At 33.4% G+C, this 25,165-nt stretch overlaps 1 protein-coding gene across 4 annotated transcripts in view; it reads left to right on the forward strand.

The window, feature by feature from the left end:
- The window catches only part of SLC36A4 (solute carrier family 36 member 4), a 224,106-nt gene that overhangs the window by 195,555 nt on the left and 3,386 nt on the right, over positions 1–25,165 (forward strand). For all 4 annotated transcript variants that reach the window (XM_074304554.1, XM_074304555.1, XM_074304553.1 and 1 more), the window contains 4 exons: positions 7,468–7,692; positions 9,746–9,844; positions 16,522–16,691; positions 17,943–18,112. In XM_074304554.1, the coding sequence (XP_074160655.1) occupies positions 7,468–7,692; positions 9,746–9,844; positions 16,522–16,691; positions 17,943–18,112 (664 nt within the window). The remainder of the gene's footprint in view (positions 1–7,467; positions 7,693–9,745; positions 9,845–16,521; positions 16,692–17,942; positions 18,113–25,165) is intronic.

Raw genomic sequence — 25,165 nt, forward strand, 5'->3', positions numbered from 1 at the left:
CATCAGAATACATCCTCATACAGTATTGTTGTTGAAGTGTACAGCGATCTTCTGGTTCTGCTCATTTCACTCAGCATCAGTTGATTTAAGTCTCTCCAGGCCTCTCTGTATTCCTCCTGCTGGTCATTTCTTACAGAGCAATAATATTCCATAACCTTCATATACCACAATTTACCCAACCATTCTCCAACTGATGGACATCCATTCATCTTCCAGTTTCTAGCTACAACAAAAAGAGCTGCCACAAACATTTTGGCACATATATGTCTCTTTCCGCTCTTTAGTATTTCTTTGGGATATAATCCCAGTAGTAGCGCTGCTGGGTCAAAGGGTATGCACAGTTTGATAACTTTTTGGGCATAATTCCAGATTGCTCTCCAGAATGGCTGGATTCTTTCGTGACTCCACCAGCAATGTATCAGTGTCCCAGTTTTCCCACAGCCCCTCCAACATTCATCGTTATTTGTTCCTGTCATCTTAGCCAATCTGACAGGTGTGTAGTGGTATCTCAGAGTGGTCTTAATTTGCATTTCTCTGATCAGTAGTGATTTGGAACACTCTTTCATGTGAGTGGATATAGTTTCAATTTCTTCCTCTGAGAATTGTCTGTTCATATCCTTTGACCATTTATCAATTGGAGAATGGTTCGGTTTCTTATAAATTAGGGTCAGTTCTCTATATATTTTGGAAATGAGACCTTTGTCAGAACCTTTGTTTTTAAAAATATTTTCCCAATTTGTTACTTCCCTTCTAATCTTGTTTGCATTAGTATTATTTGTACAGAAACTTTTTAGTTTGATGTAATCAAAATCTTCTATTTTGTGATCAATAATGATCTCTAGTTCTCCTCTGGTCATAAATTCCTTCCTCCTCCACAAGTCTGAGAGGTAGATTATCCTCTGTTCCTCTAATCTATTTATTATCTCCCTCTTTATGCCTAAATCATGGACCCATTTTGATCTTATCTTGGTATATGGTGTTAAGTGTGGATCCATATCTAATTTCTGCCATACTAATTTCCAGTTTTCCCAACAGTTTTTTCCGAATAATGAATTTTTATCCCTAATGTTGGTATCTTTGGGTTTGTCAAAGATTAGATTGCTATATATGTATCCTTTTTTGTCCTTTGTATCTAATCTGTTCCACTGATCTACCAGTCTATTTCTTAGCCAATACCAAATGGTTTTGGTGACTGTTGCTTTATAATATAGCTTTAAATCAGGTACACTTAGACCACCTTCCTCTGAGTTTTTTTTTTATTAGTTCCCTTGCAATTCTCGACCTTTTATTCTTCCATATGAATTTTGTTGTTATTTTTTCTAGGTCATTGAAATAGTTTCTTGGGAGTCTGATTGGTATAGCACTAAATAAATAGATTAGTTTGGGGAGTATTGTCATCTTTATTATATTCGCTCGGCCTATCCAAGAGCACTGAATGTCTTTCCAATTATTTAAATCTGTCCTTTTAAAATCTAAAGCCTAATATCCCTAATGAATGAAGTGGCTAGTTTTAAATTTTCAAACTAGAATGGACCTTTAAGACATAGTCTAACCCAGTGGTCCTCAAACTTTTTAAATAGGGGCCAGTTCCCTTAGACTGTTGGAGGACCGGACTATAGTGAAAACAAAAACTCACACTCTGTCTCTGCCCCTCAGCCCATTTGCCATAAGCCAGCGGGCTGCATAAATGTCCTCAGTGGGCCGCATGTGGCCCGTGGGCTGTAGTTTGAGAACCCCTGGTCTAACCTCTACATTTTAAATATGAGGATGCTGAGGCCCCAAGACAATTGGTTGTGTAAATTATCTTGCTCTTAGTTACTCAGGTAATTAGTGACAGAGCCCTAGAACCCTCTTTATCTGAGCCCAGGTCACTGTTTTTCCCATAGTCATAATCTTTTTTCTTTAGTATATAGAATTATTTCTGGATGTAGCTAAATTGCTTTTTATTAAATGAGTTTTACTCTTCTCAGCCTCATTTTCCCTGTATAACCTTTTTGATAACAGTTGTAGCTTCTCTTAGATTAGTAGTATCTCTCTTTGTCCAGGAATCCTCACCCATGTTCTCTTTGTCCTTCATCAAACGGTTTTCTTTGGCCTGACTTTTCTTAGCTAAAACTATTTTTCATATTCTTACTGAAAGAATTACAACAGTACTTTCAGCTGAGCCCATTAGGTTATTTAATCCTCCTCTAGCCAGGTAGTAATTACTTTTTATCACCAACCTATTTTCAAACTGTCTACTTCATACTGGAACTTATACACCAAAGGAATCACTTTCATTCCTTTTTACATTTTTCTTGCCCAAAGGAAGTTCTATTGCTTCCTACTGATTATTGCTGTTTCTTTCTCTCTTTTTCTGTCTCTCTGTCTCTGTCTCTCTCTGTCTCTATCTCTCTCTGTCTCTCTCTGTCTCTGTCTCTGTCTCTGTCTCTCTCTCTCTCTCTCTGTCTCTCTCTGTTTCTGTCTCTCTGTCTCTGTCTCTATCTCTCTCTCTCTCTCTCTCTCTCTCTCTCTCTCTCTCTCTCTCTCTCTCACACACACACACACACAGAATTTTCACTTTCCATAAATTTTCATTACACAATTTTGATGCCTTTGCAAGTAGGCACCAAATATTCCTCTCTCTCTCCTACCCCCCCAGTTAGGGTTCCTTGACTTCAGGCACTGAAGCTGCTCTGACTTTTAGGGGGTTCTGGCTCTGAAGCTGAGCTGCTCAATGGGGTCATGCAGGACTCCCCAGGGGAGGGAGAGGTCTGTAGAATGAACCATTTACTGAAAACAAGAGCTGTCTTTATAGACACTCATATATTTGTACTTTTTATAAAAGAGTAGGAGATAGTTAAATGTAGTAAGATAGTTAAATGAAAATACATGTGGCATGTTAATATTAGTATGATGATATGTATCTTTATTAACTTAGTCTAGATCTACAATTTATCAGTTCAGGGAACTAACACTAAGTAAAATACCTCTGCCAATATGAATGGGTAGCTCTTCTGCATTTTTGAGTCTTAAAGAATTGCCTGAGGCAAAATTAAGAGGCAAAATGATTGATCCAGAGTTATCTAGCTAATGCATGTCAGGGTAGGGACAGGGCTACAGATCTTCTTGATCCTAGGTTCCAATCCTGGCACTTGTCATGCAGTTTGTGCCATTACAGTGAATAATAAAGGCCCGAAGGCCTAAATTATTCCAACCTATATTCAGCTCTTAAATGGGGTGGCTCACTGAGGTGGATCTGGAAATACAATTGTAGGGTCTGATTTGGGTAAACCAGCCTGGTGCTGCCAGATGAACTGAAATTCCTGATCAATACCACCATCCCATACTACCTCCCACACTTTTATATTAATATATATATATATATATATATATATATATATATATATATATATATATATATAAAACATTTTATGTATAAACACGTGTGTGTATAGATCGATAGCTATTAGCTATCTAAACGGATAGATGAATGTATATCAAGACTAAAGATAATGGTTTTAGGAGGGAAAAACAAGTAACTGATTTATTAAGTAAACCTCATTTGAATAAAGTTCAATAGAAGCACAAATGGAGATGATACTGTTACACAGATCTGGATAATAAGAACTAGATGAGGAATTTGATAAATTAGAGGCCTGGCATGGCAAAACATGCTGTATTAATGATGAAGGAAATTATATTATATGGATGTCCACTGGAATTTTCACTGTGCCTAAAGCAGAATAGCTATATTCGTTTTCCTTGAGAAGCAACAGGGGATCCTATTATTTGGGACTAATTCTGACCAAAAAGAAAGTCAGAAGAAAGTAGAACTTGGAGGGCAGAGACCAATTCATTTTAGAATTAGAGATGCAGCGTAGGAAAGAAAATCCTTTCATTCATGCTTCTTAGATTTGGGAGAATAGATTTCACAGGTTTAATGAAACTTTCCAAAAAGAGAAAGAATAAAATCTTCAGTAAGTAGGTCTTTGATCTCCACTTAGCAAAATTCTAGAAGGTATAATTAAAGATACGGCTAAGGAACATGTAGAAAAGGAGTGATGAAAACATGGCATTTAATAAAAGATATGTTATTTATAAATTTGAGGACAGATGAATACTTTTGAATGATAAAATTTTGTGACTTTTGGAATTATTTTTTAAAAATTCAACTAATTTCCATTTATTATAAGAAATGGACTTTGTATAGAAGGATTTCTTCAGAATGTAGAGAAATAATACTTCTAAGGCATTGTGGGACAGTTATACAGTAAAAACTGGAAAAATTTAATGGTAAATAGATTCAGCTAAGCATAGCACTTGGAAGAAAAGATCAAGAATTTCTAGCTCATGAGAATTTAGCAGCAGCTAATTTAGAACTATCAGGCATTTTACCTCATTTTCTTACTCCTGTCTCATACTTTTGCAAAAGCCTTATCTGTTTTCCTTCACATCATAGGGGATGATCAGAAGCTTTTTTGCCTACTTTTCTACCTACCTCTACTAATGCTGTTGACTATACCTGAAATACTCAGTTTTTTTTTCACTTCCATTCTTTAAAGTTCAGCCCAAAGGCCATCTCAGTCATTAAGCCTTACTTTCCTCTCTGAATTCATAGCAACCTATTTTTACTTCTTTTATACTATTATTTTATGTATATATTCCATCACACCTACTAGGTTTTAAATTCCTTAATAAGGGCAAGGGCTATCTCTTATTTGACTTTGTATCCACTCTCTACTCCACAACTCATTGTATGTTATAGGTGCTTAATAAATGTTTGAATGACTAAATAGATGAAATGAAATTGTTGCTTAAACCCTAATAATTTCAAACATGAATATAATTGAATATAGCTCTCATTATTAGTGTCATAATATGTTTTGAAAAATATGAATGTATATTATTTCATTCTTAAAAACATTTATTAATTATTTTTGCAGATAGGCTCAACAAATTTATCTATCATCACTATACAAATGCAAACACACACACACACACACACACACACACACACACACACACACTCTACAAGTTGTATAGCTCCAAAAGGGCCTTCCTGTTTTAACTTTTTCCTATCAGTGATAGGCAATTACTAAAAATATAGGTGGATAAGGTCTTGTTTTAGTTTTAATTTTGTGATTGACTTCACCGAAGACTATAGACATAACTCTTGAGTTATTAAAAAAAAAACCCTCACAACTTGGATTTAATAATAAAAACAAGATAGAAACAATTTAATTAAGTGCATTCTTTTTCTTATAATGTTCATTTCAAAGTTTTATGTTTGGGTAAACTATATATATATATATATATATGTATATATGTATATATGTAGGGATATACATATCACATATATCATACATACACACACACACACATTTTAAATAACCTCTGACCATAGAACACACCAAAGAATACAAAAGGTTACCTAAATTTGGGTGTAGGTACGTATCTGTATTATTTTCATTATTTGGCTTATTTTTGTAGATATCTATGAATTTTGTGAAGTAACTAGTATATTAAAAAAAATTTGTGACAGGTCCATTGTTAAATTTTCCAATAGAGTTCTGTCTAGCCAGCTTAGCCATTAAAGTATAATGGAAAGCTCATCAGAAAATAACAACTTGGTGTTATTATTGTTGTGTTGTGTATTGTGGTGTTATTGGTGTTATTGCTTGCCATTTGCAGCAAGTCACTTAACTTTTCTAGACTAAATGATCTCCAAAGTTCCTTCAAATTCCCACATTCTTAGCTTTAAAGTTATGTTACTAATTGAACAGTTTTCCTCATTGGTATGCAGTAATATAATGGTGTTTTTAGGATTCTTGCTTTTTTAGGATCGTGCTTTGCTTCCTACAAAGCCCTAATTTGTTTGTTTTGTAAATGAGGTAAATAAAAGTAATATGTGAATAAATACTGTGCTATGAATTAATAATTTTATTTCTGTTATACTTGAATAATGACATTTTATCTTGAGAAAATAATTTGTAAGTCACAACAGTATGGCTTATAGTATGGATTGCTGCACTTAAAATCAGGAATACCTAAGTTCAAATCTCACCTCTCACACTTACTGGTTGGATGCTTATAGACAAGTCACTTAACCTTAGGGAGCCTTATAGGTAGTTCTCTAAGATTTTGATATAGACAACTTTACACTCTGCATTGCTAGAGTTTTAAGATTGGAAATTCTTGCACCCATATTATCTCTGTCCTTAAAAGATTGATGTAATTCACAAGTTAAATCTCTTAAAACACTGTATGATTGGTACAGTATTCTTGGATTCAAGGATTTTAAGAAAGTATAATTTTAAACTCTAAAAGAGCTATTGTTAGACATACAGGATTATTTATTATTTCATTTGTCCATTTTATTAATAAGGCATAATAGAAGTAACCCAGAGAAAAGTTTTTCCTAATAGTACCAGGACAGGTTTTTAGCTTTCTGATGAATAGATCATTTATGAATCATAGAATCTCAGAGCTGAATAGAATAACAGAGTTTTCAGGTGATCTAAATCGAGACAACAGGGGGAGGGATTTGGCAAATTTATTTTATTGTTAATGAAACTTAGTACATTCTGCTCCAAGTAGCATTTTTATTTTTAAAAAAATTTCTGAAATTGCATAGTAATCCTTTCTTGTTTCATTCTCATTGTTTTAATGTAGGCAGTAAGATGACATTAAATTTAATTCTGCTTACTTAATTACTTAATTGATTACTTAAAGAGTAATTGTGCTTATCAAAAAGTAACAATTATTACAATTGAAGTCTAATCATTTTAAAAAAATAATTGACTTTTTTTTTGGTAAAATAGTTTTGCTTGCTTCAGGTTTAAAGTGAAATATTCTAGTACTTACTACTTAGTATGGTGCCATATACTTGATGTAATTATTGAATATGACTTATAAAAATTAAGTGATATATTATGATTTTTTAAAATTATTTATTGTGGCATATTATATTTTGAAAAATAATTACAACTTGCTTTTCATACTAAAGGAAATGAAAATGCTTTTGAAGGTTGGATGTATACAATATTAGTACACTCAGCTCCTATATTAGATATATATGTTCTAAATTTCTTATACATATCAAGTTTTATTAGAGTTCAAAAATGTGATGCTTCATGAAATTTCAAAACGAATGAATCAGTTTATATTAACAACATTTATTGAACTTAATTTTCATAGTAAAAAAGAATAAATATTTTTTGTTTAAATAGTTCCTGCTAGAAGGTGATTTGATTGTGTGTGTTTCTGGGAGGTTAGTGTTCTTAAAATGATACTACAATATTTTTGTTCACTTTAAAATTATTATGAGTAGATATTGTACAGGATACCATAGGTCACTTATTTCTCTGTTACCTCCTTTTTGTTATTTTAATCAGATTTTTAATATGTAAAATAGAGTAGATAATAAAACAAACAAACAAAAAAACCATTTTCTTTACATTTTCTCCTTTCTTCTCCTAATCCTAGATTCATGAAGGAATTTCAGCAAAAATGTTCTCTCTGAATGGTACGGGTGAAGCATCTCTATATGAGAGAAGAAGTATTGACCTGAGGATGTATATGCTTTGCTTTCTCCCATTTATATTTCTTTTGGTCCTTGTTCGTGAACTTAAGAGCTTGTCTGTGCTTTCACTCCTTGCCAATCTTTCCATGGCAATCAGTCTTATAATAATCTACCAATACGTTATTAGAGTAAGTATAACACATCTTTAACTATTATGTGTTTTTAAGTATATTATTTAAAATACTCAATATAAATATTAGAAATTATAAAATATTTTATAATTTTTATATCATTCCATTTTTTTAAAGGATGGGGTTTTTATGAATTAAAAATGTAGAAAGGTTAGATAGATCTATCAAATTTTATTTTATTCCTGACTGTTTTATTTCATTCTAGTAATACAAGTGTGGATATTAATAATGCTTTAGTTCAGGTCCCCAGTTACTTTTGAGTGAACTATTGTATTATTTAAATATTATTTTTAGTAGTAATATGTTTCATCTCCCTAGAAAAACTGTAAATTTCATAGTATATAATTTTTCTCTTAATGCTTTACACTTAAAAGTCACAGATACCAGAACTGGAACATGTTTTAGTGATTGTCCAGGACAATTTTCTCACTTTATGGAGGAGGACAATACTTAATAATATACAGTTTTTAAATTCATGTGTGCTGATTAAACATTTAAGCTTCATAAAATTTTGTCTAAATAATAAATCATTTACCAAATCACATAGTTTACTCCATTATTATTCATTATTTTATAAAAGAGTGTTAGCAAAAGTCAGATATGGTTTCCTTATGACTATTATATTTGCCCCTTAGCTGGATACAGAAATACTTTAAAAATATTTTTCTTGGAAAATTTACAAAGACAAACTTAGGATTTATGTAAGAAAAAATTTAAAATCAGAGCTATCCAAAAGTGTAAAACTATATCTTAGGAGGAAACTCCTAAAGACTTAAAGAATAATTAGTTACCATGTGTGATGTAATGAAAATTCTTAGTCAGGTACATGTTGAGCTAGATATTTTCAGAGGTTCTTTCTAGTTTTGCTCTTTCTTGTACTAGCCTTCAGGTGATTTTATATTTTGCTGAATCTAAAATGCCACTTTCACTTTCTTGAAAGAAATTACACAGGGCGAAGGGTGGGAGAGGATTTTATTGGATCCATATTGGTTTCTTTTATCTAAGAACCTTATTAACTTAACTAAGATTTAGTAAGGGATACTTGTGAGCAGTTTTATAGTCCCTGTTGTATTACTCCCGTGTTAATTTCTAGCTTTTTATTCACAGATCACTTAAGATCACACATGAAGTTTAAAAGATTAGGAAAAAAATCATCTCTTCTGATACTTTTAAAATATTGTGTTCATTTCAGCAAATATTTTAATTGCCAAGTGTATATAGCTCTGTACTAATTACTGTCTGGAAACAGTTCAAGACACTTGTGGAAAAGCGAAACATTTTTAGATAAAATGACTTTGTCAATACCAGCACTGCAGTTGACATTGAATTTTATAAGGAAAAAAATGCATCTTAGAAAAATCTGTGAACATGTAATAAGAAATAGTCACGGAAATGGGTCAGATTAGAACAGGGAATGAAAGCCAATGTTCAAACTAAAGCACAGATGAGTAGTCTAGGTTGAATTTTCATATGAAAGCTTAAGACAAGACTGTGACCAAGAGCTTCCCAAGCCAGAACAGGATAAAATGATAAAAGAATAAGATCAGAAACCTCATTGACAAGAACCAGGAACAAATTCTGTAAGGAAGATCTAGGTGTAAAGATAAAAATCAAACGCATCTGTCGGATAGTTCCAAAGTGTAAAAGGGTAGGGCAAGGAAAGTCGAGAAATAAATTGAGGATACCAAAACTAATAAGAACCTATTAACTGGGATAGTTTTCTGCCTGAGGTCTAGAGTTTTCACATTGCTTTTTAAAGATCCAATTCTGTTGATATCCTGGACTCTGCTGGTAGAAGAAAGTAATTGGAAGCTTTTAACTCCCAGGGTAGCTTATTATGGGAAAGGGATGAACAACTTTTGATAATTTGAACCTGACAGAATGAGTCTGGTTGAAAAGTGCAGTCATTTTTGTTTGAAAGACAAAAATGATTATTAGGATTTGAAAAAAAATGTAAGAAGTACAAAAAGGTATTTGATTTTGTCCTTTGTAAATTTTATTAGACAAGAACTCTTACCTATCTGTGAAAGTTTTTTTCTTCAATTACCAGGATATACCAGATCCCCGAAATCTTCCAGCTGTGGCCGGTTGGAAGAAGTACCCACTCTTTTTTGGTACAGCTGTATTTGCTTTTGAAGGCATTGGAGTGGTAAGAATTTATTTTACAGTATTAAGCATAAAAAATGAATATAAAGTATCACAAATGAGCATTTCTTTAAATTTTCATTTGCTTAATTTAAGATTGTTCATTTTTACATTATTTTATAAGTTTCTATATGACTAAAATTACACAGATCAAAATATAAATATTCCTTCAATATATAGATAGTATATACATATGTATTATATTATTTATGTATGTACATACATATGTCATCTTTACATACATATATATGCACATATGTACACATACAGCATTGAGTTGGAAGATAAGAGTATATCTTGTACAAGGAATAGTAAGGAAGCAATATCACTGGATCTCAAGATTCATGATGAGAAGTATGAGGTATTAGAAGACTGGAAAGTTAGGGGAGAAAGCCAATTTATAATACTTTTATTGACAGTTTTATACATGGTCTTGGAGGAATAGGAAGCCACAGGAGTCTATTGAAATGTGTATGGGATGGAGTAACATAGTCAGAATTGTATTTAAGGAAGATCACTTTGACAGTTGAATGGAGGATGGACTAAAGCAGGGAGAAACTTGTGGCAAGCAGATCAACTAGCAGCTATTTGCAGAAGTCCAAGCATGAGATGATGAGGGTTTGGGCCAGAGGAGAAAAGGGAGTGTATATGAAATATGTTACAAGGTGAAATCAACAGACTTTGGTGAGAGATTGCCTGTGAATTGGGAGAGATCATGGGGAGTTGAGTATGATACCCAGGTTTGTGAGTGAGGGTGGCTGGGACTGTGGTTCCTTCAACAGTAATAGGAATGTAGATGGTAGAATAGCACTCTGCTGAGCTCCCCTAGCATTACCCTCCAGATAGCTTTGAAATAGCAATTGAAATTGATATTCTACAGTGGTAAAGCCAACAAAACATTGGAGTGAGGCATTCTTCTCATCTGAGATAATATAAAAAGTAAGAAAAATCTGTGGCTTAGAGGAAGAGGCTGGCCCAGAACCCACTGGATGAAACACCAGTGGTGGGCCTAAGTGTTAGAGATAGAAGCAGCAGCAATAGCTTTGGGAACTCTCAAGCCCAGAGACGATAATGGAACCTGGCAACTATGGTACCCCTGGCACTATCACTTGTCAGAAGACTAGACACTATTTGGCAATTCTATCACCTATATCTATTTTAGAATCAGAGTTCAAGAGCAGAGATGAGCACTTTGGGTCAGGAAGAAGGGGAGTCCTGAGGAGCAACTGTTTGGCAACTCCATTATCTGTACTCACTTCTAGATCATAATTCAAGAGTAGAGAAGAACACCTTTGGTCATGAGGAAAGCAGAACCCTGAGAGGGCAATATCACTTTTGGTTTCAAGAGATCAAGGACCCTGAGGAATAATATTACTTGTAGACTCAAGGAAGGAGAGTCCCCAAGAAGCAGTGTTGATTGCAGTCCTAAGACATCAGAGGTCCTTCCTGGGTAAGGACCAGAATGAAGACCAAGAGAGAATGGACATACTTCTCCCCAAATTCCATTATCTTAGAAGCATCAAAAACTTTCAAACACCTAGAATAGCTCTGAAAACAGCATAACAAAAAAGTTCTGAAATTTGAGATGATACCCTGCCCATCCCCCTTGTATCAGAAACAAAGTATAACTCTAAGATAGTTACAAATAAAGAAAGAGGATAAGAAAATGAATAAGCAAACAAAAAAGTTAATGTGGTGACATGGAAGTTCACACACAAACTCAGAAGAAAGTAAAGTCAAAACAGCTATAACCAAAGCCTCAAAGAAAAATGTGAATTGGATACAAGTCTAAAATTAATTCCTAGAAAAACTAAAAACAAAAATGTCCAACTGGAAAAGGAAGGTAGAAAACTTCATTGATGAAAATAATTACTTAAAAAGCAGGCTTGGCCAAATGAAGAAAGAAGTAGAAAAGTTCTCTGAGGAAAATAGTTCCTTAAAAATTAGAATGGGGGGGGGGTGCAGCTAGGAGGCGCAGTGGATAGAGAACCAGCCCTGAAGTCAGGAGGACCTGAATTCAAATCTGGTCTCAGACACTTAACACTTCCTAGCTGTGTGACCCTGGAACAGTCATTTAACCCCAATTGCCTCAGGGAAAAAAATAGAATTGGGCAAGTAGAAGTTAATCATTCCATGAAACATCAAGAAACAATAAAACAAAGACAAAATAATAAGAAAATAGAATAAACTTTGAAATATTTTATTGGAAAAATGACTGACCTGGAAAAAAATATTGAGGAGAGAGCATTTAAAAATTGTTAGACTCCATAATTGATGCAAAATACTAGACATCATATTTCAAGGAATTATCAAGGAAAACTGCCACAGTATTTTAGATCCAGAAGGTAAAATAAAAATTGGAAGTATCTATCAATTGTTTCCAGAAAGATATCCCAAAATGAAAACTTACAGGAATATTATTATACCCAAATTTCAGAACTTCCAGGTTAAAGAGAAAATATTTCAAGTAGCCAGAAAAACAAATCAAATGCCTTGGAGCTAGAATCAATATCACACAGTATTTGGCAGCTACTACCTCAAAGGAACAGAAGGCTTGGAATTTGATATTATAGCAGGTAGAAGAGCTAGGCTTACAACTAAACATAGCCTACCTAGCAAATTTGAGTCTAATCCATCAAGGGAAAAAATGGATATTTAATGAAATAGAGGACTCTCAAACATTTATGATGAAAAGACCAGAGCTGAAGAGAAAATCTGACTTCCATGCTTCAAGAGAAGCATGAAAAGGTAAACATGAAAAAGAAATTTTAAAAGGGGCTCAGTAAAATTAAACTATTTGTTTTTCTGTGTGGGAAGATAATACATGTATCTTCTAAGAAATTTCTCATTATTAAGGCAGTTAGAATGGAGTCTAAACAGAGGGTGCAGAAGTGAACTGTGTTAGAATAATGCTTTTTGAAAAAATCCAGCACAATAACAGCAATGATGTAATGATGATTAATTGTAAAAGATTTGGCTACTCTGATCAATACAATGATCTAAGATAGTTCCAAATGATTCACAATAAAAAAATGTTATTCACTCCCAGAGAGAAAACTGATGAAATCTGAGTGCAATTGAAGTAAAACTTTATCGCTTTGTTTTTCCTGCTTTTTTTTTTTGAAACATGGCCAACATTGAAATATGTTTTGCATGATTTCAGCTATAAAATTAACTTATTGCTTGCTTGCCTTCTCATTAGATGGGGTGGATATGGGAAGAAGGGAAAGAATATGGAACTCGTAAAAAGACAAGAATATTAAATAGTAAAATTTTTTAAAAAGAATAGAACAGTAATAGGGAAGCTTGGAAGGTAGAAAACTTTCTAGGTAAAGATAATGAATTTGGTTTTGAACATATTGGGTTTAAGATGGCTACAGTACATGAGATTTGAAATGTCTACTAAGCATTTAGAGATATAAGACCAGATATCAGCAGAGGTGTTAGGGATACTTAAGTAGATTTGAGAATCATCAGGAAAGATAGTATTTGATTGAATTCATAGGAGATTATGAGTTTACCTAGTGAAATAGAGGAAATAGAATGAAAAGAGATTTGCCTAGTGAAGAACCCTATGGGACAGTCTTATTTAAGTAGGCATGACTTGGAAGAAAATCTAGGAAAGGATACTGAGGAGAAGCAATCACATATATAAGAAGGTGAACCAGGAGAGAGTTGTATCTTGAAGACCTAGAGAGAAGATGTCAAGAATAAAAGGGTGATTGACAGTGTTAAAGGCTTCAGAGACGTCTAGAAGGATAAGGATTGAGAAAAGCCCATTGAATTTGGTAGTAAAGAGATCATTAGTGACTTTGGAGAGAGCAGTTTCATATTAATAATGTCAGAAGCCAGTGGGCAGAGTTGAAAAGTGAGAGGAGGGGAAGTAGAAGAATCTATTGTGGATGGCTTTCTCAAGGAACTTAGCCACAAAAGGTCGGAGAAATCTGGAACAATTAGCCCCCACACTTGGGAGTTTGCCATGTTAGCTGTAGTCTTTAGAACTAGCCCTCCACCACCACAACTCATCCAGTAGTGGAGATGATTTTTTTTCCTACACATCTTCACTTGTTGATCTCATCAGCTGCCCTTAATTATTCATATCACTCCCTGATTTATGTATCTGACTAGTGTCCCTCCTGTACTTCAGTCCTCTACAGACCAACTGTATATTGAGCATTTTGTATCAGATTCCTATAAGCATCACAAACTCAATATATCCACTAGTTGAAATAATAAAATAAAATAATAAAATAATGTTTACATAGTACTTGCTGTGTGCCAGGCATTGTACAAAGTGCTTTAAAGTTGCTATTTCATTTGATGTTCATAATTCTGGAAGGTCAGTGCTACTATTATCCTCAATTTTCAGAAGAAAAAACAAAGGTTAAACAAAGGGTAAGTGACTTGCCTGACGTTACATATCTTGTAGTATTTGAGAACTCAGATCTTCCTGATGTCAGTCACAGCATTCTATCCACTGCAGCATTTGGTTTCCTTTACAGAATTCATCTTTTTAAACAAACACATCCTTCTTCTAAAATGCTGTTTTTTCCCTTTTGAAGATGTCTCCATCCTTCTAATCACCTTCTAATCTAGTCATCTTTACCTCCTCATTTTTTCCATGAGTTTTGTCAATTCTTTCTTTACAATATATCCTTTATGCATTCCCTTCCATACTCACACAGACAACAAACTAATCTAGGCCCTCATTTCCTCTGGTCTATTCTATTGCAGTAGCCTCCTAACATCAATGCCCTTCCTACTCTCACCCTTAATGTTGCTCATGCTGTCACTTCTATATTAAATCTACTCCAGTTCATCTTCCAGATAATGTCTAAAGCATAGGTCTAACCATGTCACACTCCTGTTCAATAAATTCTAATGGTTCCTTATTACCTTGAGGGGCAAATACAGACTCCTATTTTTTCCCATTTAAAGCCTTTTACAACATGGTTCCTACTTACCTTTCAAACTTAGAACACATTTTCATTTATGCACATTATGATTTAACTATACTCAGCTTCAGGTTCCTCAGACACAGTGCTGCACCTTTTATCTCTCATGCCATCAGTGATCTTCCATTTCATTTATGAAGACAATTGAATCTTCTTTTAAATTCCCAAAATGGAACAAAATAATTTCAATTACATAGAATTACTTTTTTTGGCACGAACAAAAGCAGTGGAGCTAGGATAAGATGGAAAAGTATCATTGATAAAAAATTGTTTGCATCAAAATTTTCTGATATCCAAAATGTGTATAAAGAACTAACATATACATACAATTTTTGCTTTATACAAGTAGGCTATTCCTCAGATTTCTTAAGTGAAGTAATTTTTATATAATGTGAATTTGTCTGCTAATGGGGGAAAGTATGGAAGGAAGCAGAAAAGGTGCCCCCTGCTCATGGGTGGAAGGGACTGGCAAATGCTTCAAGGATATTTAGAGGCTGGAAACAGAGAAGCAAATGCAAAAGGAGGAACCAGAGACCAGGGACTAGGGAGAAATAATGGTACCCAAACACAGACAGACATGCAGATAGGTGGGCAGAGCAGGGCAACAGTCTTGATGCTGGAGATCTCAAGCCAAGCCCCAGATATGGAGTCAATAGTGGGATCTCTCTAGAAGTCTGTTTTTCTACTTTCACTTGGAGGACATTTTTTTTAGTTTTTTTTTTTTCCCTTGTGGGGGGAAAGTCCAGTGGGAAGCTGCAAAGTTGCTGAGCTGAGGGACAGGACTAAATGAAATATTGTAAGAGAGAAAAAATACTGTAAATTAAGTTGACATAGGTTTTTTAATGCATTTTTCTTTCAGAATTCTTTATGTAAAATTGAATTTGTGTAATATGAATTTGTATAAAGTGAGAGCTGTGTGTGACTGTGTACATGCAGAAGTGTGTGCAGTTATTTGAAAAAAAGTTACCAAGCTTCGTGCCTTTTGACCCAGAAATCACTTTAGACCGCTAAAGAAATCAAGGTCAGAAAGAAAGGTTACATTATCACAGTATTTTTAAGTGGTACTTTTGTAGTAGTTGAAACTTGGGAACAGAGTTGGAATACATTCATTAGGGAATGGTTGAATGAATTGTAGTGTGTGGTATATAAAGTGTAATGGAATATTATTGACTCACAAGAAGTGATTGATATGCAGAAATTTGGAAAAACATTGGGAGACTTTTATGATCTGATATATAAGCTAATGTAAGCAGAAGTAGGAAAATAATATACTCAGTGATCTCAATAATGTGTACAAAACCCACTAAAATCAAGTGAAGTGGTTTGTAATTATAATGAATAATATTGGCTCTGGAAAAGAGAGATGATGTGTGCATAGTCAGACATGATCTCAGTCAGATTTTGCTGAGAGGTTTTAATTATGTCTGATTCTTTATGACCCATTTGAGGTTTTCTTAGCAAAAATACTGGAGTGGCTTGCCATTTCCTTCTCCAGCTCCTTTTACAGATGAATAAACCAAGGTTAAGTGGCTTGTCTAGTGTCACACAGCTAGTAAGTGTCTGAGGTCAGATTTGAACTTGGAACCTCCTGCCTTCAGGGCCAATGCAACTTTTAGATACCACCTATGTCAGTTGTTTTTATTTCACTCCTTTTCATCTTCAATTCTAAAGTTCTAGAATTTTATTATTCATGTATGTATATTTTTAATCTCTTCTCTATCCTCAGGTCCTTCCATTGGAAAATCAAATGAAGGAAACAAAACGCTTCCCAGAAGCATTGAACATTGGCATGGGGATTGTTACAACTCTGTATATAACATTAGCCACCCTTGGATATATGCGCTTTCAAGATGAAATCAAAGGCAGCATAACTTTAAATCTTCCTCAAGATGAATGGTAAGTGGACATGTATATTTTTGCTCCATTTATTATAATTTCAATACTAATATAAATTAATTACATTCATAATTTGTTAAACATGTAAACTTTTGTTTTAAACATATATTCTTTGTCATTTTTCTTTTTTGTTCCTTTTTTATTTTTTCTTTTCAGACATAAAATTTCTTGGTTTTCAACCCATTAGAGAAAAACAAGAAATTTTGATTATGATTTATTTTTATATATAAAGGAAAATGTTTTAATTAAATACAAATTGAGAAGAAAGGGGAAGTAGCATATGAGGAAAGAGTTGAGATCAGAGAGCCAAGTAAATGAGAACAGCAGAGCCACTGCCACATCATTATTGATTTTTTATCAATAAAATTGAGCTATTATAGATGTGAACTATAGAAATATATTTTAATACTATAGAAAAATAGGTTGTGTTCCCCCCCCCCCTCCATTGCCAATTAATTGCTTCTATAACCATTGTCCAGTAAGGCTATTTTTGAACAATGGCTTTAGTTCAGCAAATATGGTAGATGGAATTTACTATGTGTAAGGCATTGATAGTTCCAGATACAGGGATGTTAAAACAAAAAGATTACTATCCTTGTTCTGAAGGAGCTTATGTTCTCCTCATTTTACAGCAGAATGGTAAAGAAACAATTGTTACTCTTTCTCTTTCTGTGTTCAAATTGTGCCACTGATAAATGTCTTTTTGTTAATGTTGATTGTTTCTTTGTACCTTTTTCTTCTATTCTCTTGCTTTTTCAGATTGTTTTTCAATAGTAAGCACTATATTAAATTATTTTTTTATAAACCAAGATGATGATGTTTTTGAAATCAAGAGAAAGACAGCCTTTAACAATGTAAATTTTTCATTCTAAAAAAGAATTACAGTAGATGTCAAAATATAAAAATAAGAACAGATGATTTGCTGCTTTTTTAACTGAAGATTTATATTATCTTTATACACAAAGTATTTCATACCTTGAAATACTGAATACAGAGCCAAGCGTTTTGGAAATTGAACAATCCTTGTGATGATATTGAGGATGCCAAAACGAAAAACAGCATATTACCTATCTTCAGGGAGCTTAGAGTCTACTGGTTGTGAAGGGGAAAGGGAAGCTATATAATATTTACATAAATGTAAATTGTGATAATAATAATAGATTGTGACAAGGTTAAAGGAGAGATACAAATTATCTGCCAGAGATTGCATTTTATATGATTAAACAATATTTATTCAACTGTTTTTGACAGGTTGTATCAATCCGTGAAAATTCTGTATTCCTTTGGGATTTTTGTGACTTACTCAATTCAGTTCTACGTTCCAGCAGAAATAATCATTCCAGGAATCACATCCAAATTTCAAAATAAATCAAAGCTAATTTGTGATCTTATTATTAGGACTTTCTTGGTTTTTATTACCTGTAAGTAAAAATATATTTTTTCATTTAAGTTAGTGTGTTGATATTATTAATCATGTAATCTTTATAGTTTAATATATGAGGATTTTAACAGATGTTATCTGAAATAATTTCATAATGCTAAAATTTTAAAATAAGTTCTATAAGTTAGAGCAAATTTTAAAATGCTTTCTTAATTTTTTCATCTCTTATAGGCATTTTCATTACATAGTAATTGTTTTTATTTATCTAACCTTTGATATTCTACAAAGACAGTAGTTTTACTCACACTTAGGCTTTTGGTATCATAACAAAATCATTACTCCTTTGGGTGCTTCCTGGAAATGGATTTAATATCTTTATAAATTTATTTCATTATAATTTCTTGCTTTTAAGGCTTACATGGCCTTGTAATTATAGTAATACAAAAATATCCTTTCAGTCACAACTAATAATGGTAATACTTTACATTTGCATTGTGCTTTAAGGTTTACAATGAATGTTATTTTATTTATCACAACTACTTTCTGCAGTAAGGACTACAAGTAGCATCCCTTTTATCTACACACAGGTTCAACAAGGTTTTGGCAGCCACCCCAAAAGTCAATATAATCTTGGGCTGCATGAGATGAAATATAGCTTCTGGTCATGAGCATAGTCAAACTGTATTCCCATCTTTTCTAAGAGATTGATTGCTCTATCATCCTCATTCTCTCCTTTATTTTCAATCTTTTCTTATCTACTGGCTGTTTTCCAAATGCCTAGGAACATGGCCATTTTCATCCTGAAAAAAACTTTCATTTGATCCATCCATTTTTATTTTTATCTCATTTCTCTCTTAGATGTTGTGGCTAAGTCCTTCAGAAGGCTATTCACCAAAGATGCTTCCACTTCCTTTCCTTTTACTTTCTCTTCCTAACTTTCTATTCAGCAGGCCTGCTCTCCAAAGTTACTAATGATCTCTTAATTGCCAATGATGATGATCTTTTTTTAATCTTCATTTATCTTGATGTCTCTTCAGCCTTTGTCACTGTGGATCATTACTCTTATCCTTGATATTTCTTCTCTTTAGATTTTTGAGACACTGCTCTTTTCTCTTTTTCTTGCTATTGATCTTATAGATCCTTCTCAGTCTCCTTTTCTGCATTTTTCTCCAGATCCTGCCTCATTATTCTGGTTGATCCTCTGTCCTGAGCCCTCATATCTTGTCCCTTTATACTATTTCACTTGATGATCTCATCAGCTTTCATGGGTTCATTTATCAATTTTATGCTAATGATTCTAAAATCTACTTGAGTATACATAATCTCTCTACTGTTCTCCACTCTTGCATCTCCTACTGCCTATTAGGTATCTCAAATTGAATATGCTGTAGACATCTCAAATGCTGGGAAGGAGGATCACAGTATTAGAATTAATAAGGTGAATATCTATATTCAGACAAAATAAGACAAAACTTACCTATAAAAAGTGAGGAAGAGGTAGGAATGAAGGTTAATGAAGTGAAGGCAAATGATTGGAGATGAACAGAAAGTCACCACTCTATATTATATATGAATAACATACAACAGTAAAACTCAAATGAAGATTGCCATCTCACCCAGAGATTTGGCATAAATCAGCTTGGGATCTTTTTGGACCTAAGTTCAAGAAGACAACAGTGATCTTCAACCATGTGGGATTGGGAGAGAGAGAGCATTCAGACCTAGATAATCCTACATTGAACATCAAAGAGATAGTCTTACTTATTCTTATCCTGAGAATAGCAAAACTATAATAGTTGAATAAAACTTAGATTTTTTAGGAGAAATCTAATTAAATAATAAAGAATAATAAAAAATATATTGAAAAAGAAAGTAAAATACTATATTATTACTCAACTAATTTTTCTTATATCAAATCTAATTAATTATTAAAGGGGGAAATTATTAAAAGACCTAGAAAAATATTTCAAATAGAATTTGCCATATTGATGCTAGCCTACAAAATATTTACTTATATATTGAAATTAAAGTTCATTTTCATGTGTGAATCAATTTAACTTCATTTTCATAAAATATATCTATATTGCATCTCTATATTGCACTATATTGCAGAATTTACAAAAAAAAAACTTTTTAAGATGGTTATTATTTAGCTCTAATAAATTCCTGAACTGATGGCCAGAGATGATAACCCTGAACTCTTGAAAAGACAAACCTTGCCGAGTACAAGCCTTGGTAGTTGCTAAAAACTAGAAACTTGATTGGTTGGTTGTTGTCCTTCATTCTCAAAGAGGACTAAAATGACATCACTACGTTAGACTAGAGTTATAGTGTGCCGGACTGTGACTAATCAGACCAATACGAACTCAGAATGCTCTGCCACAGGTTGTTCACAAATAATGCCTGTGAACATTTGGGGTGGACTCTCTAACTTGCATCTCACATTTATTCTGAGCTAATTCAATTCAGCTTTGTTCATAGAACATAGCACCCTCTCTGATGAGGGCACACCATAATGAGCGATCTTGAATCTCCCATGTTATGCAATCAATTCTAAAGTTCTAAAGTTCTTAAGAAAGATCTTGGGAGTGTCCTTGTTCCAGCTAAGTTAGAAAACTTCAAGTATGGAATGGGTAACAGTTTATGTGTCTGTGGCTCAAGTTTTGAACCAAAATTAAGAAAAGTTCATTTGAAGTCGATTCAATAGGTGATAATTTTTTTTTTAAGCAACCATAATTCAATAAGAGAGCCTATCAAGTTGTAGAATAGAGCAGCAATGATCTGCATTAGTAAAAGGTATACCTGTACCTACGAAATCATTGATTTTTCAAGTAGTTTCCCAATTATCCTTATGGTTTTTCTCTTGGAAATTGTTTTGAAAAGATGTATGTGAAGAAAAAGTAGCTTTGTTTCCTAAAATTGTTAGACATAATGGTACTGAGGAAACTGAAGGTGGTGGATTTTAGCTCAAGTTTTAAACACAATAGAAAAAGACATTTGAATAACTAATATGAAAAACCTCAAGATGAAAGTCTTTATTAAGCTAACTAAGAAGGAGGAAACTAGCTTAGGTTAGAGCTCCTTTGGTGACCAGTAATGGAATTGGGCCCATGAGGGTCCACTATTTCAAGGGAGATAAACTTCATCTCAAAAACAAAAACAATGGATTCTAAAGTCAAAAATTACATAACCAGAAAGCATAATTTAAAAAAAAAACTATTCAATGAAATGAAGGTCAAAGAAGTTGCCCTGGAAGTTCATTTATTTAAATTAACTATGGCTAATAATACAGGCAACAGTAAGAAGAAAATTGTTTCAGTTATATTTGCAACTATATCTTTTTCCAGTGATTTAAAAAAAATAAAAGTTCACATGCCTTTATTTTATACAAGTATGTTCCTGAATAGTCTTAATTTGAATCTTCATAAATTAAATAATAAGTTATTGTTTCAGGAAAGCATTTAAAAAGATTCAAAATGTTGATCTATTAAGTGAATTTCTATTTTAATTCTTTAAATCTTCTAATTTACTTCCTTTGTATATCTATATTTGAAGTATTTTGAAAGTTGGTAATGTGACTTATTCCTAGTTTCTAGCACAGTGGTTTTATATAAGTAGGTACATAATAAGTGTTTTATTAATTAATTTTCATAAATTACTCTTGCTTAAAATGTGAAATACTCTTTTGTATTTACCTTCTTGAATGTTGATAGGATTGCTAAATGTATACAGTAGAGTATGGCTGTAAATAACTACAGGAACAAATAGTAAATTAATATAAACCACAAATACACTGATTAATTACCTTTGTACATATGTAATTTAGAATAGAAAAAATAAGAAATTAAAAATACATTAATTGTTCGAGTCAAGGATGATGGTATTAGGTAAATCAGGGATAGATGCCTATTTTAAGGTGATAATGAATTCACTTTCAACCTTGTTAAGCTGGAAGTGCTAGGTTCCACACAAGGTTCTTTTTGTTCCTATTTTCCCATAAGATCTGAGACATCTTACTGAACTTAAATTAGACTTTCAGACTCAGAATTATTCCCCTCCCCTCCCAAGAATTTTTATTTCATATATCTTTAATTATCATATCAAAGATTTTTTTTATAAGGAAATCTACTGGCTTTTTTCTCAGTCCTCATCTTTTTTGATCTCTCTATCCTATTTAATATTGTTGACCATGTTTTTTTCTTTGGGTTTTCATGACAACACTTATTTATTTTGTTGTTCCTTCTCAATGTTTATTCCCAGACCTATGTAACTGGTCCTAGTATCCCTCTTGAACTCTCACCTTACATTCCCAACTGTCTCTTAAACTTAACAAGTCTAAAATAAAAACTCAATATTCTCCCCAACCTAACTCTCTGATTTTCCCCATTGGTTTTAAAGATGCTATCATCCTTTCAGTCACCCTGGTTTTCAACCCAATTATCAGTTTTAATTTCTTACTCCTGTTCTACCTTATCCAGGCCCTCATCATCTTTTACTTGTATTATTCCAATAGTTTTCCAGTTTCTACTTGATTTCCCTACCTCATGTATCTTTCCACTCCAATCAGTCAGAAGTCAAACTGATTTTCTTTAAGTGACCATGTTATTCCCCTACTTAAGAAACTATTGTGGCTCCTTGTTGTCACTAGTATCAAATAAATAAAAGCTCTTCTCATTTTATTTAAAATCTTCAGAACCCATCCCCTTCTTTTCTTTCCATGTTTTCTTAAAATAGTGTTCTCTACCATGAAGTCCATAGTACAGTCATAGTGGCCTATTTGATTTCTTTTTTTTTCCTATGATTTTGCACTAGCAGTTATCCATTCCTGGAATGTTCTTATTTCTTATCTCCATTTAGAATTCCTGGATTCCTTCCAAACTCCAACATTATATTCTTTAGAATGTTTTCTCTGGCCTCTTGGAAGTTAGCACCCACTCCTTGGAGGTTGTCCTGTATCTCTTGAACAGATCTGTGGGGAAAGATAATGAGTTCAGCTTTAGACATGTCGAATTTGAATTGCTGATCAGATAGCTAATGTGAAATTTCTAATAGGCAGTTGGTCAAAGGTCTTAACACAGAACCTGGCAGAGATCAGTGCTTAATAAATGCTTTTCATTCATAAGTGGTTAATAAATGCTTTTCATTCATTCATATTGTAATGAAGGAACAGTGAAGGGGAGAGAAATTAATTTTCTCAACTCTTCTCCAGACCCAATAATAGTCTGTTTTTATTAGTGACAGAGAAGTCACTACATTTGGACATTAACATATCAATCCCTGATTGCCATTAGAAGATATGAAAATGGTACTTAGGAAAATACAATTCAAATACACAAAGGAAATCTATGCTGAAGGTAACAGTACTGAAATCATTTAGGGATTAATTTATAGAATATCTCAGGAAAGAGAAGTTTCCAAAAGGATGAAAAAAAAAAGAAAAAAAATTATAGACTGGTAATAGCCCCTCAAAAGGCAAATGCGAGAAGATCAGTAACTATTGACCCTTAGGTTTCTTTGTTATCTTGATACAAATCTTTATTTGAGTGATCTCTGTGTATAGTGTGAGCCTTCTTATGAAAAAGAATGGTAATGGGCTAGCTATCACAAATGATCCTCAGTCCACAAATGAGCCTTCTCAGTGAAATTCATGATAACTCAAAAAAGATGCATCTAGTTGTACATAAGAGAAAAACAATGAATGAAAACTGCCTTTTGGTCTAGAAAGTGAAAATTGGATGGATGATAACATTAGACTGATCTGTAAGTGAATGTGCCTATGACAGGTACCCAGATGGATAAGGATTTGGCTTAGATTAGAATTAAATAGAAGAGAGTGACATGGGTTATATTTGAAAAATCACATTATGCTTTTAATTCTTCCAAATGTGCAAAAACCCATCTATTGTCAGTGTTCACTTGGAGTACTACGGTTTTTGAGGAAACCAACTTCTGAATAACCCAAAGATCAGTAGGAGAGGGGGAGAGAAAAAGGAGGAGGAAGAGAGAGAGAGAGAAGGCTGCATCATATTTCTGGTAGTTAAAGAAGGCAATATAAAGGTTATCAGTAAGGAAGTATTTAATTTGAAAAGGGTTAGTCATGTGATATGGATAAAAATTAATTATTACATTCAGTTCAAATATTACAAAGATTATCCACCAGTTAAAAGACTTAAAGGAAATTCTCTGACATTTTGGGCAGATACTTTGGGAAGAATCCATGGAAAAGACAGTTAAGTTTGATAATGTATTAAAAAGGCAAGGTTAGCCTTTTTCCAGACCAAGATAACTTGAAAGGTCAGCAGGAAAGATCTGTCTCTCTGGGGTAGGAGTAGAACAAAAAACCTATCATAGCCCCCCCCCCCCCCCCCCCAGCAAGCCAGTAGCAGCCTGAGGAGTGGTAGCAGTGGCCTCTGGAGCTCTCAGCTCAGAGACAGTACATTGAGGGAGTTGGATAATTAATCTTGCACTGAGTGCAGGACTCTGTTATATTGCCCAAACACAGTTCTAGATTGTATTCCCAGGGTAAGGAGGGGCATTAAGAGGAGTAGGAACCCTGAATACAATTCCAAGATGGAAAAGAGTTCTTGTGGTCACTCACAGATGAGAGCACAGTCCAGGAGAGCAGTGACAATGCCTCTCCTTAGAATATACCACTGTGGAAGAACTAGAAATTTATACATCCCCCAGAACTAGCTCTGACAGCTGCAACAAGAAAGGCCTGAAGCTTGAAGCAGTGCCCCCTCCACCCAAGGAGCACAGCCCAACTTTACCATAACAAAAATACCTGATTATAGAAAGCACAAGGAAGATCAAGACAGACTTAGAAGATGATAACAAAATCAAAGCAACTACATGCAGAATCTCAAAGAAAAATATGAATAGGTTTCAAGATCAAAAAGAATTCCTAGTATAGTTCAAAAGGGAATTTAAAAATCAAATAATAATGGTAGAGGGGAAAATGGCAAAAGAAATGAGAAAAATAAAATAAAATCATGACATTTTGTCAACATTGCTAAAAAGAGCTTTTAAAAATTACTGAAGAAAGTACCACACTACTAAAAAGAATTGTCCAAATGGTAAGATAAGCACAAAA

Source organism: Sminthopsis crassicaudata, chromosome 3, assembly GCF_048593235.1.
Source record: "Sminthopsis crassicaudata isolate SCR6 chromosome 3, ASM4859323v1, whole genome shotgun sequence".
Lineage (NCBI taxonomy): Eukaryota > Metazoa > Chordata > Mammalia > Dasyuromorphia > Dasyuridae > Sminthopsis > Sminthopsis crassicaudata.